This window comes from Peromyscus eremicus, chromosome 1 (genome assembly GCF_949786415.1).
Source record: "Peromyscus eremicus chromosome 1, PerEre_H2_v1, whole genome shotgun sequence".
Lineage (NCBI taxonomy): Eukaryota > Metazoa > Chordata > Mammalia > Rodentia > Cricetidae > Peromyscus > Peromyscus eremicus.
Window position 1 is genome coordinate 120,051,735 of NC_081416.1, and position 17,658 is coordinate 120,069,392.

The 17,658-nt window shown below is 45.1% G+C and overlaps 1 protein-coding gene across 3 annotated transcripts in view; it reads left to right on the forward strand.

Annotated features, from left to right (window-relative positions):
• The window catches only part of Ntrk3 (neurotrophic receptor tyrosine kinase 3), a 366,962-nt gene that overhangs the window by 203,583 nt on the left and 145,721 nt on the right, over nt 1–17,658 (forward strand). For all 3 annotated transcript variants that reach the window (XM_059272815.1, XM_059272828.1, XM_059272822.1), the window contains exon 12: nt 11,404–11,592. In XM_059272815.1, the coding sequence (XP_059128798.1) occupies nt 11,404–11,592 (189 nt within the window). The remainder of the gene's footprint in view (nt 1–11,403; nt 11,593–17,658) is intronic.

Genomic DNA, 17,658 nt, shown 5'->3' on the forward strand with positions numbered 1-17,658 from the left:
TGGGCCACTGAGTGAGAGAGTACTTAAGGACCTTGATTTTTTGGGACTTCCTCTTGGGGTGTTCAAGAGGAGGAGGGGTTTTGTTGCTAAGGGCATAGAGCAGGTGGTCTTGTTTTGATTGGCAGGCTTGGATTATGTAAGCATTTGCTCATGGTGCATATCTCTTCGCATGATGCTTCTCATTTTAATCATTTATACACTCAATCATGCATAGGTAAATAGTGGATTCACCCTAAAAATTCACCCAGATGTTATAGTTTTCTTTTTGCATATACACCCCAAACCCATTCAGGCCAGATCAGCACATCTCCCTTGGTTTTAAAACATGTTCTGGGACATGTTTAGAATGGGGTGATACCAAAGGGTTATTAAAAGGAGTAGTAACTTATTTCCATTATTCAAAGCAGGTATGTATGCAACTAGATGCATATGGGGGTCAAAGATTGTCAATAGCTTCTAGGGACATTGTCAGTGTGTCTGTACAGTGCACGCAGGTTAGGGTCCTAGCTTGCCAAAATGCATGGTTAGAATAGGTATGTGCATAGCCCTAACCAAGTGGAGTCCCACGTTGCTAGGTATTCTCTATGCTTACCGACTTCAGATTTAAATGCACCAAATCAAAGGATCCTCTGCTCTAAATGGCCTGTGATTTTGAACTGCCCGGCTCCCACTTGAGGTTCTTAAGGACTCTGATATATATCTGCCCAGCGAGAATGTATTTTCTACTAGGGGAAAATGTCATTTTGTCTGACATGAGGTGATATGGTCTGTGCACTGGGCAAGCTGAGTGGGAATGCTTAGGATGCTGAGGGCTTGGAAGTGAGTTTACTGTCTCTGAAAGGACTGCAGAAAGCCACTGGGCTTTCATGATTTCCCTCCAGCAATAAATTCAGGCTTGTTTCTAGTCTCTTAGATTTAGGGCCCATGTCGTTTGGGAATGTTTTCATTCTGGACCTCACACTGAGGGTGTATGAGAGCGTACCTTGAGGCAGGGAGAGGAGAGATGGAGAAAATAGACTGTACAGTCTTATAGTTCTGAGTTGAAGCACGAAACTGTTACTTACTAGTTGTCTGACCTTGGGCAGTTGATTTCATTTCTCTGATTCTATTTACAGGACCCACATTACTGAGTCACTGTAAACACTGTGTGAGATGGTATACACAGGGAGCCCAGTGTAGTGCCCGGAGTCACCAGGTGTTCAGCAAGTACTCGCTATTGTTCCTTGGATTTGTTACAAGAGTTTCGAAGGCCATCACTCTGGGGAAAGAGTGGGATTTTCTACAGGTGGCCATATGTCAGGGCATCGCTCCTCATGTGTTTGAGAATACCGTGAGAGAGCTGCCTGGGTACGCTTTGACTTCGTGTGATGACCTTCTCCTTGGGAAGCCCCTCACAGCCATGCTTGTTAGGCTCCAGGTTTCTCCTGAAAAGGGTTTTCTTCCCCTCAGCGTCCATTGTCAGTCTCTTTTTTCTAACTCATCAGATCTCACCGTAATTTAAAAGAAGTTCCAGCTGAAACCAACCAGGCTCAACCAGTGGGGTTCTGAAATATTAGCACTTCCGCTTGTGAATGAGGAAAATCAGAGACATCTGGGCTCAGCTTGCAGGCAGGGAGGCTCTCGTTCTCTTTGAGGACGGGCCTACAGTTTAGTTAGCGCAGAAAGCAGCAGGAGAGAGTGGGTGAGGGGAGCAGAGAGGATAGCGATGCAACCTGGCTGTGCCCACTGTGCTGGAAACTCAGGTGATGTTTCCTTACACTCCCAAAGTCCCCAGCTTGCAGGGGCAGGGGAGATAGGACTAAATCTTTATGAGAAATAAGTACTCCATTTTGGCATACTATTAGCTTGCTGAATTTTGTTTGCATGTATGTGTGTGTGGTGTGCATGTGTGTTTGCATAGTATCCAGGTTCACATGGAGGCCTAAAGCTGGTGTTGAGAACCTTCCTTAATTGCTCTCTACTTAATTACAGGGTCTCCCAATTGGACCCAGAGCTTGCCTATACAGCTAGTCCAGCTAACCAACTTGTCCCGAGAATCCCTATATCTGGCTTCTGAGTGCTGGAATTAAAAGTGGCTGCCACATCCAATCAGCATTTATGAGGGTCATAGGGATCCAAACTCTGTCCCTTGCAGAACAAGTGCCTCAATGGCTGAGCCATCTCCAAAGCCTCCTTTCTGAATCATGGGTAGTAACTACAGAACAGTGGGTAGAGCTGAGTTAAGAAATGTTCAGACTTGAGATAGGAACTCTTTATGGGGACTTTGGACAAAGAACACCAACATTTTGGATTCTCATCATCTTAGATATACAATTGTATGGTAATTATTTTCTTCCTGTTGTTGCAACATCTGCACACTGAGTCTTTGGAGGAGGGTGACTTCGCCTTTCCTCTAGGCTGAAAGCATCTCTCCACCCTCTGGACCTCGTGCTGCTGGCCATTCTCCTGCCTTTGAATTTCCTGTTGCTTCCAATGGCTACAACTTGGTGTCATAATTTCTGGGTCTAAAGTTGCCTGGGGGGAAATGTGAGTTTCTTTCCTGTACAAGGCAAGCTCTGGGTCCAATTGGGAGACCCTGTCATGTATCTGAGCTGGGTTAAGATTGGAGCTGGGAGCTGCAGGCATGGTTCAGTGGTAGGTTACTCATCTAGCATGTACAAGACCTCATCTCATCTCCAGCATAACACACACACACACACACACACACACACACACACTGTATCTGGGAAAGACACAGTGGCTGACCCACCATAACTGCCCCATTGTCATAAGCAGATGCCAGGGGCTAGGCCAACCTAGTGGGATAAACTCAGACTTGGAAAGCAGATAGACCTGGCTGTATCCACTGTTTATTAACTGGGTGACCTTGGGCAAATTATAAAACCTTGAGCTTCAATTTCCTCAGCTGCATCACAGCGGATAAGAGGATCAACCCCCAGGGCTGGTTGCGATGATGGAGTGAGATAAGGAAACCAAGCTTTTAGAATACTGGGTCTACTTTCCCTTTCCTTAAGCTTGTTCGCGGGCTGGTTGATCAGAGGCATCATTTTCAAACACCAAGATATCTCCAGGCTCTGAGGGCTGTGAAGCATGAACAACGCCTTTGGTTCCGTAAGAGCTAGGAGGGAATTGGAGCCGGAGAATAAAGCTTATCTTTTGGGAAATGCTTCTGGGAGAGGGGCCGAGCCGTGAGGGGGGGCATGCCTCCGTTGGGCAGCCTGTAGAACCCCATGTGTCCTAGAGGTCACTCTGGGCAATGTCTGTCCAGATGCTGGAGGAAGCAGAGGGGAGGGCCCAGTGGGTCTGGCTAGGAATTGAAGGCGGTGACTTGTCCCCAGGAATGCTCTTGGGCACAGCCTCTGTTCACTTGGCCTCTGTCCCACATCTGCCAATAAAAATTAAGAAATTGATTTTCTTTTGTTTGCCTCTGAGGACCAGGCTCTTTTTTTATGAGATGGTAAATGGAATCCCTCTCTGAGCATGGCTGGATTTTTAATTGTGTTTGCCATGCTTTCACTTACTCCCCTTTATGAGTTCCTGCTCCCAGATTTGTTGATGTGGAACTCTCACACACCAGGGACATGTCAGTGTTTGATTTTTATCAGTAGGAGAAGTGTGAAGTTTTTTAAAAACTCATTTTCTTAATCCAAAGGTTGGCTTGTTTCCTTTGTTCTGACACACTGAGAAAGCCTGAGACCCATCCTGGCTTCTTTTACTTCTCACGTCCCGTCTAGGTGGTCATCATGGTCTCTATGTATGGCTGGATATAAAAGCTCACCTTCAGGGCAAAGAGCAGAGAGGAGACATTGACGGATGAACTGCATCATTGGGAACGGCATACTTACCATTTGAAGGATTACTTTTGTAGTGGTGTGTGTGTGTGTGTGTGTGTGTGTGTGTGTGTGTGTGTGTGTGTAGGCTAGAATTTGACCTTAGGTGTCTCCGCTATCATTTTTTAACCTCTTCATTTTGAGACAGGGTCATCTTTTGAATCTGGAGTTCACTGATTAACTACACTGGCTGTACAGCAAGCCCCCAGGACCCTGCTACTTCCGCCTCCCAGTGCTGTGATCACAAACAGGCAGACAACGGGCTTTTTATGTAGATGTTGGTAATCCAAGCTTAGGCTTCATTGTTGCCCAGCAAGGACTTTACCCAGTGAACTACCTCCCTAGTCCTTGTAGGAGTATTTTCAAGATGGAGTGTAGCATGCAGATGGTCTAAATGAAAGACTCAAAGAATACGTTAATTGTGGAGAATGGAGATTCCCCCCACAGAGCTCAACAGCTTAAACCAACAAATCTGTAGCTCCCAGATACACTGCTCTCTGTATTAGCCCCACTTAGGGACCCCAGGCAACTGGATCTCTGCCTCTGTTTTCCCAAGTGTCAACACTGGGAGTAGGAGATGCTTCCTCGTGGAAGAGCTGTGTCCTCACTATTGCTCACTATTACCTTCTGTAGAATCAGAGGAGGGTGTTTCATGCCTTCCAGCTATGCAGAAAACTGCAGTACCTCCAGTGTCTGGAAAGACTGGGCAAATGGCTCTCACCATGGCCTCAACTCTGAAAAGAGCTTTCAGAGTAGGGAGATGAGGCTAGCCTCCCCTCCCTCCATGGAAAGTAGTTTAAGGATAAAGGAAAGAACACATAAATAAACGGATTATGGATCTTCTACTTTAAAGTTCAGCTCTAAACTTGACTGATCAGAGCTGTCTTTCACAGGTGGGCCCAAGTTTATAGACATTTAGCCTAGCTGCACTTGGTCAGGTGTCTTACCCTCTATGTAGGCTCATGCATTCACACCAGACCATGCTCTATCTGTGTGTCAAAACACCCCAGAGAAACTGTGAAGGTACCAATTTGATTTTCCTCCTCCACTGTGTGTGAGCCATCCTAGCTCCCTTTCTTCCTTTGCATCATTGACCCTGAAGACAGAGCTTCCCTGGAGTCATCAGAGACTTCTGATGGAAGAGCCCTGCACCTGTGGGTCCTCCTGGTGACCAGCAACCCTGGCTCTTTCCCTGTGATTGGAGTTCTGCCTGCCTGGATAGGAGTTCACCATGCTGCAATACTGTGCCTTTCCCAGGGGTTACATCTCTGAGAACTGAGATCTCACTGTGGAATCACACACACACACACACACACACACACACACACACACATATTTCATATGTCGAATCATATATATATTTCACCCCCAACCCAGCTCTGTACCATAATTATTTCTGTTACGGAAATGAAGTGGGAGAGGAAGAGACCGTCCCTGGAAAGACAGTGTGGAATAGCCTGTTGGGCAGGATGCCTGTGGCCTTCCAGGTTTCCTAAGCAATCTAAAAGTTCTACAATATAAAGAATAAGACCCATAAAGATCTGAAAGCAGGGGGTGGCAGCAGTATGGGAGGAGAAAATGGGGAGTGAGTGTCTGAGCTGACAGATATTCCCCAGAGGGATACCCAGAAGCTTGAGCTCACCAGAATGACTCTGAGGATACTTCACGTTTTATATCAGGGCTGTGCTGTGCAGTCAAGAATGGATTTGTGACAATGGTGTCTCTGTTAACAGTTCACAGGTATACAGTCTTTGCATGTGCATATATATGTGTGTTTGCAGCATGCTTAGAAGAAGCCAATTCAGCTATCTTTTCCTACCTACTTTAGATGTGGGCAGCTTCAAGAAAACAATGGCAAGTTCTACACGAAGCAAAGACTTTTTTCTTTTCTTCTTACTGGTCTCCTTTAGGGTACCTTAACAAATTCTTTACTTCAGTTATTAAGGTGAGAAGAAATATTTGCTGCCCTGATGGACCACAAGTCTGTGGGTTTCCCCCTGAATGGCACGAGAGCCTTCAGACTTGGAATATAAATTGGCTTCTAGAATGAAATGCTGGTGCCTCCACCCATGAGTCCTAACCTATTACCGGAAGAGTGATTATAAATATGTTTTCGTGGGGAGACTTTACTTTATGTAGTTCCGGGGATTGAAGAGTCTTGTGTGCTAGGCAAGGGCTCCACCACTAAGATGCAGCCCTGGCCTCTTCTCCACGTTAACCTTTATTTTGAGACATGGTCTCATTATGTAGCCTGGGTCGTCTGGAAATTCCCAACCCTCCTGAGTTTGCCTCTCCAGTGCTGGGAGTGCACCATGGTGCCTGGTTGAGAGACCTTTCGTTGTGTCTGCAATGTTGAGGATCAAAGCAAAGGCATTGCACTTGCTAGGCAGGTGTGCTACACTGAGCTACGTACTCTTAGAATAGAGACTGACTCAAAACATCATTTACTTTTCTTTTTAAAATATTATAACCCCCGGCCCTTTAGAGCAGTTTTAGGTTCACAGCATTGAATGGAAGGCACACAGGCTTTCCCTGTTACCCTGGCCCTCACCTATGCATACCTTCTCTGTTGTGAACACAACCCACAGTCACACCATGATGAACCTGAGACTCACCTCGTTTACCCAGGACCAGGGATGCTGTGGACTCACGACTATCATTTCCAAGTAGACCCTATGTTGCTCCGATGCTGTAGACCTATTGAGAGACTGCTGGTTTCAGCCACAGGCAGGCTGGGATGGCAAGTCTTCTCTCACATCCTTAGGAGTGATCGGTATATATATCCAGTTTATTGGCTTTTATTTTAGAGTGAAGATGACTAAGAGGACTTTGGGTGGTGGACAATGGTTTGATGCTACCATGCTCTCTTCTGAGTGTGTACATAGTTTCATAAGACTATTTGGCAGTGCTGGTAAGATGTGAAGATGAATTATCTGTAATCTCCCCGGGTGCATCCAATTAGGTGGTTCCCTCCTCTCCCAATTCTCAGGGTCAAGAAGAACACCTTTCAAAGGTGTTTCAGGCTCTTGCCACCAAAGGCAGCTGCTCATGGGGAGGATAGTGAGCCAGAATTCAGCAGGTGCCCCTTTGAGCAAGTACATTCCCCACAGGCTTCTCTTGCAGGGGGCAGTGCCAGATGATGGTTCTGAGCACTGGCCTTGGGGCCAAGCTGTGAGTGTGAATTCTCTCACTGCTTCTGCATGGGGTTCATGTCTTGGAATAGGTCATTGCTCTATGCCTTCATATTTCCATCTTTAAAATGGGGACTGTAGTGCCAGCAACCTCACAGAGGTGTTCCAAGATTAAAGGTGCTACAACAATAGAACTTGATACTTAGGAAGAACTGGATAAAAGCCATTGAAATGTTTCCAACTCACTAGAACTAGCCTTTTCCTCTGACATTCTGTGAAACTCATCTCTGTAAGACCAGCCTCCTCATTTTCAAATGTCAGTTTTCAGCCTTCATTTTTATTTATCTTTTTAATTATTGTATTTTATTTTATATGCATGAGTGTTTTGCCCTCATATGTATCTGTGTACTGTGTATGTGACTGGTGCACTCAGAGGCCAGAAGAGGGTATTGGATCTTCTGGAACTGGAGTTACAGATTGTGAGCCAACATGTGGGTGCTGGGAATTGAACTTGGGCCCTCTGGAAGAATAGCTGGTGCTCTTAACCACTAAGCTACCTCTCCATCTCCCCTTTCATCGTTTATCCTATTTGCTCTCAGGGTAGATTCTCTTGAACTCCTAGATGGTCCTTTTTGGCTTCTAAGAGCATGTATTTTTCTGGTTCCTTTCTACTTTCTGGCTGTTTCTTCTGCTCCCTCCCCTTGCTTCCTTTCCAAGACCCATGCTTAGGTGTTGGGGTTTTTCAGGGCTCTATAGTCTTGCTTACTGCTTTGTTTCTATGAAGCTTTCTTAGGTGAACTCTTCCCATGCTTTGGGAGTCTTTCCCCCGCAACTATTATTACTTCACCCCTTTCAAAAAACAATGCAAAGAAAAATAAGTTTTAACTGCTTTAGTTCATAGGGTCTTGGAAAGAAAAAAATTTATGGACTGGTCATTCCCCAGGAACTTTTAAGATACAGATTGAAGAAAGAGCTTTTCCCAAAGGTTGAAGTCCCAATGTTACATCTTCCCCCAACACCACCTATCCTTCCATGTCACCATGATAACGCACATCCCATAATGCTTCAAAAAGAAAGAGATGAGGAGGAGACGCTGAGTGCCAATCTCCTTCTTGGGGTCCGTGGTTGATACTTATGATAAAGGGAGTGACTTCTGGTTGTGGTTAAGCTACGAGCTTTGGAGTGAGTGGAGCTGCCGGCGTAAGTCCTGCACCCACCACTGTTTCTGCCCTCTGTGTCTTCATCCCATAATCCTGTGGCCTGCTCTGCTTTTCTTTTGCTTGCCTACCCCCTGCCCCCTTATATGATGGAGTCCTTCTTTCTGACCTTCCTGGAAAAGGGAAATGTGAGGTTAATTTTTACATATTGGCAAAAATACCTCTCTCTCTCTCTCTCTCTCTCTCTCTGTCTGTCTCTGTCTCTGTCTCTGTCTCTGTCTCTGTCTCTGTCTCTGTCTCTCTCTCTCTCTCTCTCTCTCTGTGTGTGTGTGTGTGTGTGTGTGTGTGGGCAGAGCAGAAAGATACACTTGTGTACGTACTAATCATACTAGGATCTCAGTAGGTAATTGGGGGAAATTGTAGAGAAAATTTCCATACATTTTTCTTTTATTCTTTTCCTCTCACTCCTGGGGCTTCTTTTAATCCGTTGTTTCATCTTGGTATGGAAATTTACTTTTTCTTGCTTAGTTTTAACTCCTTCCTTTCAGTTTGATTTTTGGAAGATTTTCTTGACTTCTTGAGCTCTTCATTGACTTTAAAATGTTGGTGACTGACATTCTCACAGACCCTTTCTTACCTTTGAATTGTTCACCCCTTAAGTATTGCCTTGTTTTAGAGCTGTGATGTCCTATTTACGTCTTTGAGACTATTGGTTTGTGCATTGGCTTTTGGAGTCTTCTTTGTACTTTGCCTCCATCTCCTTCAGGCCCCCACAAGCTCATTTTGCTTTCTTTTGGGCAGAAACACTTCTGAGCTGTGTGGTGGTCTTGTGCACAGCACTGTCTTTTTATATTTAGGAAGTGAGCTCTGGAAAGCTGAAAGGATTCCACATTATGTGCATGAGGTTGACGTGCACGTTGTCAGTTTCCCTGTGAAATGATTCTAGGGTGGCTTTTCATCAGGAAAAGCAAAAAAGAAAAAAGGCATCTGGAAGCCTTCTTTCTGACTTTCTCTTTGGAAGCAACTTCTTACATCCTCTAGTACCGGGGTGAGTGGCTACTGGGAAGTGGTAGGCAGGTTTGTGCACAAATGTGATTGTTCTAGAAATGGGAAGGAAGGGCTCAGCTTCCTGCTTCATCCAACCCTCCCCTGTGTCTTTTGATTCAACTTCTGTAGGAATAAATGGCTCCTCTTGTGGGGTGAGGACAACGTTGTGGACCCAGGTGTCTTGTTGAGGCACAGGTCTCCCTGCCCTCTTCCTGTGCACCATATTCCCCATACTGTGAGCTCTTCTGGACACCCTACTCCTGGTATGCCTGGTTCCAACAGGTCATCCGCCATGGGGACTCTCTTATTTTGCTCTGAGTCACTGTCCTCCTTTGATATGTTTTTCAACTTCCCAAATGTTGTTGCAATGTCTTGTTTATTCTCTTCTCTTTCTCTTAGTGCACTAATATTTCATGAGTTCTTTTGTATTTTAGTGAAAGTTTGGGGGTGGCTAATAGCAGGGCTTAGTGTGCCTCATTTCACTGCAAGTCACTACGAAAGTTTTCCCAGTGAGTTTCTGAGGAAAGTGTTTTCCGGACCGCACTTCTTTTTGCAAGACAGGTGATTACTCTGGGCGCTTGGGCAACCACTTATTGCCACTTTTGCACACGGTCTCTAGACGCCATCAGCCATTTGTCACGGGTTGGAATAAGCCTGCCTGTGCTGACGGAGTGGAATCCAGGGTCCGCCGTTTGCATTTACCAGTCTTCCATTTAGTTCTGCCTCATTGGTGCTTCACCTCGCTGTTTGATGGGAAATATTCTCTCCATAAACTTCAGTAAGATGTAATGGATTTCTGCAGTGGAAATATTGTTCAAGCTGCAAAACCAAATCACAGCAGGCACTTTGTCTGGGGACCCTGTGTCTAGCAAAGCAGCCATTTAAAACACCCGTTGTAGGAAGTCACACACAGTCACAGCTAATTCCCTTTACAGGAGTTTTATTTGTATGCAAGGGAGAAAAAACACCACCAAACACAATCATTGTTCTGCTAAGATGGCAGCATTAATTATCTCTGTCAACTTGTGCCTTTGAGTCACCTTCCTCACTGGGTTTTGTCTTAGGGTTGGAAAATGGGGAGAATGGGATTGGTGAAGATGTAGTTGGTATGCTTTATAGACATTGGGACAATGTGGACGTTTCAAGAGCAGGCAAGCTAGGCCAGCTACCACCAGTGATATAGTCTAATTACTGTCACTTGTAAAACATGGTTTAGGTGAGGCTCAGGACAACACTGAGTGAAGGAAGGCTATGGCAGAGTCCTGTAGAAGCCATATTGTACCCCTCTGGAAATTTGATGGCAATGCTGAAGGTCATGGGGCCTCCAATTTCATATTCACAGGTTCTGGGTCATGGCTATACACTACAACACATGGAGAACTCTTAATGCCCAGATGCATCCTAGACTATTTCTGGGGTAAAACTATATATATATATAGTTATAGTTATAGTTATAGTTATAGTTATAGTTATAGTTATAGTTATAGTTATAGTTATATATGTGTGTGTATGTATGTATGTGCCTCTCTCTCTCTCTCTCTCTCTCTCTCTCTCTCTCTGTGCATGCATGTATGCACTTACATAGGTGAGAGGCTGACTTTGGGCTCTTCCTCAGTTACTTTCTGCCTTATTTTCTTTAGACATAGTTTCTTACTATAGCTGGAGCTCTATAGATAACCAATAAGTTCTAGGCATCCCCTTTGCTCTGCCTCCCCAGTACTGGGACCATAAGTGTATACCACCATACCTGGTGTTTTATTTGGGTATTGGGGACATAACTCAGATCCTCATGCTTGTGAGGCAAGGATTTTGCCACCTGAGGCTCTCCCCGGCTCTTCAATAACAGTGATTTTTAGTGCTCCAAGTAGAAGAGGGATGAAGAGGAACAACTACTTCTAGGTTCTGTTTTTAAGTCTTGTTACTGCTGCATAAACAAAGAAACATGAGTTTTATTACTTTGAGTTAATTTGGGCTTGGGGAGAAATTAAAAATGATTCATGTAGTGGTTATTTCAATTCTTTTTTATTTTGGAACTATTTCTGTGGCTGAGAGTCAGTTATTTTCAAGGACGAGAATTTGGCTTGCGTTGTCTAAGGTCAGAATTCAGGAAATTTGGGCAAAACTTATTAATGGGCCAGACTCTTTTGAAAAATATGGTGGTAATACAGTAAAGGGTCTGTGGGCAGGGCTGAGTGGATGTGACCTCACTAGGTCCTGTGTTTCTCGTGATTCGTGCAGGTCCTGTGGCTGTCATCAGTGGTGAGGAGGACTCAGCCAGCCCACTGCACCACATCAACCATGGCATCACCACACCTTCCTCGCTGGACGCTGGGCCGGACACAGTGGTCATTGGCATGACCCGCATTCCAGTCATTGAGAATCCCCAGTACTTCCGTCAGGGACACAATTGCCACAAGCCAGACACATGTAAGTAATAGGATTGGATGCTGTCCCTTTTTCTGTAGGGGGTGGTATGGAAGCAAACCATGTCGCTGGGGTTCTGGAACCTTCTAGGGTAGCCTCCCACTTTCTAGGAGACCTCCCCCCTCTTTGTCTTTAAGCATAGAGAATAGCTGGGCAAGGAGATCCCAGTGGACAGAGTCCCCAAGAAAGGGAGAGCAAGAGGTCTAAGTTTAGTTCCCTTTTTTGTTCACCTAGCTCATCATAGACCTGAATAGGGAGAGGTGCTCCTGTAAGGCAGGACACACAAAAGAGGCTGGTCTCCTCTGCAGACCCAGCCTAGCTGCTAGAGCCCAGGGCCTGGCTCTGTCTGCACAGCAGCCTCTGACCTCATCAGAAGCTCCACCCAGGCCTCCATGGGAGGGGCAGAGAGTGAAGGGCAGTGAGTACATTTGAATAGAAATGTCTCTCTAGCTGCCTAGCCCAGCCCCCAAATATGTACTCCCTGGAAACATTCCAGCTCAGGCTCTAGGAATGCCCCCCTTCCCCACCCCCATTCCTATCACATAGTGCACCTATTTTCTCTATGTCTCTCATCTCCTGTTGGTTACAGACACTCTCCTTGCATTTCTTCTGAGCCCCACTAGGATCCCTCTCAGCTCCTGAAAGCTGTGATAGCTTGTCCCTCCAGCCAATAGTGTTCTCCTTCCTGCATTCCCAGGCTCCATGGGCCCAGTGATATGAATGCACAGCGTCTCCCCTTCTCACTGCTCCTGCCTCCTAGGGAATGGTCCACTGCTCAGGAGAGTACAGAGATACCACCAGGGAGCAGGGATGCCAGGAAAGGGGTCAGAGTTACCTGTTAGGGAAAGGCCTCACCATACAGACAGAATACCAAAGGCTGTGAGTGTCCCATTCCAGCCCCCAGGATTCCCACCAGTGGGTTCTTTCCATGTCTCAATCAATCTGGTGTAGGCCTAGGAAAAGGTGTCTTCTGGTCTGGCTCATCCCCTAGTCTGAGCTCTCTGTACTTGGGTCATACTCTTCAAAGCTCCTAATTCTTGCTGCTCCTGCTGGGACTTCCAGCAGCAGAGTAGGTCTTGGGTCATCCCATCAGCCCTTGCTTCCATTTCTCTGACTCTGAGATTATTTAGTGAATGTGACCACAGTGAGAAGGATTGGGCTAGTGTCAGATCAGAATGTCATTTGCCTCCGTCTCTAGAATCTACACCAGTGGTTTTCAAAGGCTTCCCGTGAGTGTCATACCAAGGATACTTGGGTTCTAGATCAAGGTTGGCCATAGGGAAGAGATGCTTTCAGATATACAGTGTGCAACTGTGCAAAGAACAGCCTGCTAAGTGCTCGTCTTGTGAGGTCAGACTTGTCCCCTGGCTGGAGGTAGCCAGGAAGGACACTCTTCTGCAGTGTTCTTTGGCCATTACTGTCTTGAATATCTGTGTTATTCTTGTTGTTTGAGGTAGTCTTTTCCATAAAGTACCTGTGGACTATGAAATAGAAAACTCTGAATGCTTGCTCTTGGAGAAAATAGTGTTAGGTTTCCATGAGCCTCAGCTTACAATATTTTATCAGCTAACCTGTACATAACCTTTCACGCTGTCTATGTGTTTTTGTCCAAAAACACCTTAGTTAACAGGTATGACTGACTCATTCACATGCAACTCAGCTAATGATGATCAACACCGTCTTGTACATGTACTTCTCTATAAGACATATAGCCACTATCTTGTGTTTGGGATCATGGGACGGCATTTCAGAGATATGCTTGGAAGCCATTTTAGAGTGAAATTATCAACAAAAATCACCAAATTAAAAAAAAAATGGTGGTCTGGAATAGACCACTCAAAGAGTACACTTGTCTATGATATGAAAATTGGAACAATAATTTTAAAATACGTTGCATGTGATAAATATAAACAATTTCATCTGCCAAATATAAGTGTACATACACATCTATGTATAGTCATACAAGTTTAGCTTCTATTGGAAATGTTCATGTAGAGAAGACACTGGTTTCTGGAATGCAAACGAGCTTTAATAACCAGGCAAATTCCCAAGTACAGAATCTTGACTGATGAGCATCACTGCATACATCTAGAGGGTGCTCTGGGCTCTTGGTACAAAGTCTCTGATCCTAGAGTCATATATGTTCCCTGGAGCTTTGGGTACTATGCCATCTGCACAGCTGGAAGACCAGGGTGAACATGTCATGTGGGAGGAAGGGAAGTTTCATTGAGATATTAGGATCTTTGTCCCCTGGGAACTCAAGAGCTGTGGAGAAAGCTCTGGGACTACATGCATGTCCTTGATTGTCACTAAAAATCTTGTAGCCAAGGAGCCATCACACCAGGAAAATTGAGAGCATGCAGAGCTTTCCTTCTGGAGCTTGTTCTGGTGCATGAGCCAATACAGCCATCTAGGGAGCTAGGCCGCTTCTGTGTAAGCAAATAGAGGTTAGTGGGGATTCTAGGTTTATTGGCAGAGACTTGAAGTTGGAGAGGAGCAAACAAAGCCTTATCACAGGAAGATCACAAGTTGACCCCAATTGTTGAAGCCCTGTGACAGTAGGAAAAGTACCTTTTTTTTTCATGCAGTAGTCCATTTTGCCCTGTCAATAGACAGTGGATAGCTAGTTAGTTTCAGAAACCACATGTGTTACAATAAGTACTTTGCAGGAGCATTATAACTATATTTGGCTAATTTACTTGTGGCTCACACAAAAGGGACAGGAAGGCTGGGAGGGGTTGGGGTCTCTCATTCCCAAGGTTTAACCAGTCAAGGGAACTAACTCTATGACACAACCCTACGTACCCTAGTGAGATGCCATCATAATAGTTGAACCACATGCTCTTTGACACATTAATAGTGCTGTATAAGAGTGGGGTTACTCCTTTGGAAGGATAGAGAGAAGCAGGGAATTAAGAGAGCAGATTATTCATGTGGAGGATCCTGGGGTTTCCTCCACCGGCTTCCCTCCCTGCCCCCTTTTTGGCACGTGTCACTTGGGAAGAAGTTGTGGGGACTTCAGAGCTTCCTAAAGCTGCAGGCATCACTCCTCAGCCTCTCTAGCAGTGAGTCAAGTGTAGAGTGCTTTTCCCCCTTTATTCTTGTGTTGCCATGAGTCATGAGACCTTTCCAACTGGAATGATTAGGATGCTGGTTAGCTCCTTGCTTCTCACTTACTATCTGTCTTCAATCTGGTCCACAGCATTTTTCATCACATGTCAGGCTGCAAGGATATTTAAAGATCACCTGGTACCAACCCCTTATCAGATGCTTGCATCCCCTCACTTATGTTCCCAACAAATGCTCTGTATTTGACATTGTCTTCATTCTGAATTGATTCAGCCTTTTTAGGGATTCTGAAAGACCTGAATAAAGATTTGGCCCTGTGTACCCAGCCTGAGCCTAATAAGCTCCCTGTTATTTGTGTAAACATTCTCTGATTCTCAAAAGCACTAGAAAATGGATATAGCCCTCCATGTCAGAGAGCTGAGGGTCTTGGGCTATACCTTATAGAATGAGACAGAATCAACCTGTCCAAATGGATATGGTGAAATGTGTGCATAGCAACACTGGGCCCCGGATTGTCTTTGTGAACCTTGTGGACTGCAGTAAACCCATTCTTTGGACGGCCTAGGCTTGCTGTCATCTTCAGAGTCAGGCTTCTGATCTATCCTAGAGGTTGGGGAGAGGCATCCTGGTTGTCTTTGAAGCCTTGGGCTCTCTGTTCATCACTTTCCTTAGAACCAAATCTCTGTTGAGGAAACAGACTCTTTGGGGAGAAAATCTGCTTCCATCTTCTTCATCCTTTTAGTCTTCAGGTGTCTATGCCTGCCTCTGTTCCCAAATAGTGTCCCCACTTTCCCAGGGCCAGCACCTCACATCCTGCAAACAGGAATGTATTTCCATGCCTGGCACCTCCTTCCACTGCCCTCCTCCAAGACTGTGTTAGTCTGTTTCTTCTCACCATGACCTCTTGTGCCATGATGGAGCTGCATGTTCACTTCTTAAGCCACATCCCCAGGATATTCACCACCCTCTTTTCTTTGATCTCTTTGCATAGCTGGACCAGGCTCCTAAGTCTCTCTTCTTCTTAGCATCTGTGCACCATGCTGGGAAGACGTTAGCTTCTCCATCAAACACACATGTAGGATGGGTTTGTTCCAGGCATTTTTCTAGACTCTTGAAAAACGAAGGGAGGAGATACATATTGCTGTTATGCTCTCAAATTGACTGCCACCCATAGCTAATTTCTAAGACCCCCTGCTTCCTAGAACCCTTCCCTCCACTGCGCCTTGTACACTCTGTTTTGCTGTTGCTTGTGGTTTTTTAGCCTTTATCCTTTCTTTCCAGACTGGCCATCATTGTCTCCTAACTGCTACCATAGTCTAATTCCTGTTGTGAAATAACATACCCCCCTCTCTGTACAGCATTGTTCCATGCCATTTTCTTCCTTAATATACTATGTTATAATGGCACTTCAACTCCAGCCTCCTGTGAATCCCTCCCAGACTCACACTATGCGAACATGACTTTTCTTTCCTTGCTTCTTTCTAACTCATTGCTTGCAGCCAACACCATGGACCAGTCTTGAATGACTTTTAATCAGATTTTAAGTTACCCTGTTACATCTCAAACAAATGTTTACTGTTTTCCAATCACAGATTTACATTCTTCCCAGCTGTAGCACTTCTAGTTTTCCCACCCTGTGCATATGCTCACACTATGTGTGTGCACATGTGCTCATGTGTGTGCGTGTATGTAGAGGACAACTTTAGGTATCACCCCTCAGACTCCACTCATGTTTATTGAGACAAGGTCTCCCCTTGACCTGAAATGGGCCAAGTGTATTAGCTGACTGTCCAGTAGGCCCCGGGGAACTATGTACCTCTACCTCCTCAGCACAGGCATATTCTTTAGTTTTTACTAAATAGCATAATACTAAGGTCAAAGAAGACACTAAATGACATTCATCAGATGGTGCTACAGTTTGGATCCTGAGTGTTCCCCAAGGCCCATGTGTTAGAGACTTGGTGCTCAGGGAGGCACTCAGGAAGGCACTCTTGGGAGGTGGTAGAAACATTGGGAAGCAGGGTCTAGTGCAAGTCCTAGGATATTGGGGATATGCCCTCAAAAGGGATTGAGTGACGGTCTGACAGTCTTCCCTCTCTTTCTCTACCTCCTTGGGCATGAGGTGAGTGATTTTGGCTCCAACATATGCTCTCTACTGTTGTCACCCAAGACCTTGCCAGAGCCCTAAGATCAATAGGTCCAACTTATCCCAAACCAGGACCTTTTCTCTTTATAAGCTGATGATCTTAGGTGTTTGTTATAATTGTGGAAAATGGATTAACATGGATGGCTCATGACCTAGGCTCTTTAGCAAGGTTGCTGATCTGTAACCTCTGCATTTCTGGACCAAAGACTGAGCTGGTGTTTGGTGTGTTTTAGCTTAGGTGATCAGTAACTAGCTTTCCAAGGGGGAGTCTGCTTCCCTCTTTTATAGATAAAGCAAGTTAAACCGTAGACTTTGATGATTTGCTCTAGATCATGCACAGCTCCCAAAATTGAGCTTGGGATAATACAGACAACAACAACAAACAAATAAGAACCATGGAACCCAACTTCCAGCTTTATTCATCAAATAAATTACCTAGAATTCTAAGGACCCTATGGTTTCCATACCTCTTGAACTTAGGGAGATAGCTTGTTGAGGAGTAAGGACAGATTCCGTGTAGGGTGTTCAAGGTTGACCAAGGTTCTTATAGTCATTAGGCTGTGTCAACATCTGTCTGGCACCTATAACCTTTCTGATCATAGTCTCAAGACCCTAAGGGACCATGGTGGCCTTTAGGTGAGGTAGTAGGGACTCCTGGCATTTAATATTTTTTCTGTCATAGAATAGGTTTAGGTTTACATAAAACTTGAGCTGAAAATAGAGTTCCCACATGTTTTTATTTATTCTCTGTCCTCGCAACAGCATGCCATATTATTAAAGGTGACATGAGTGTGGTTCATTTGCAATCAGTGATAGCACTGTGATAATATTGAGGGATTCTTGTTAGCTAAAGT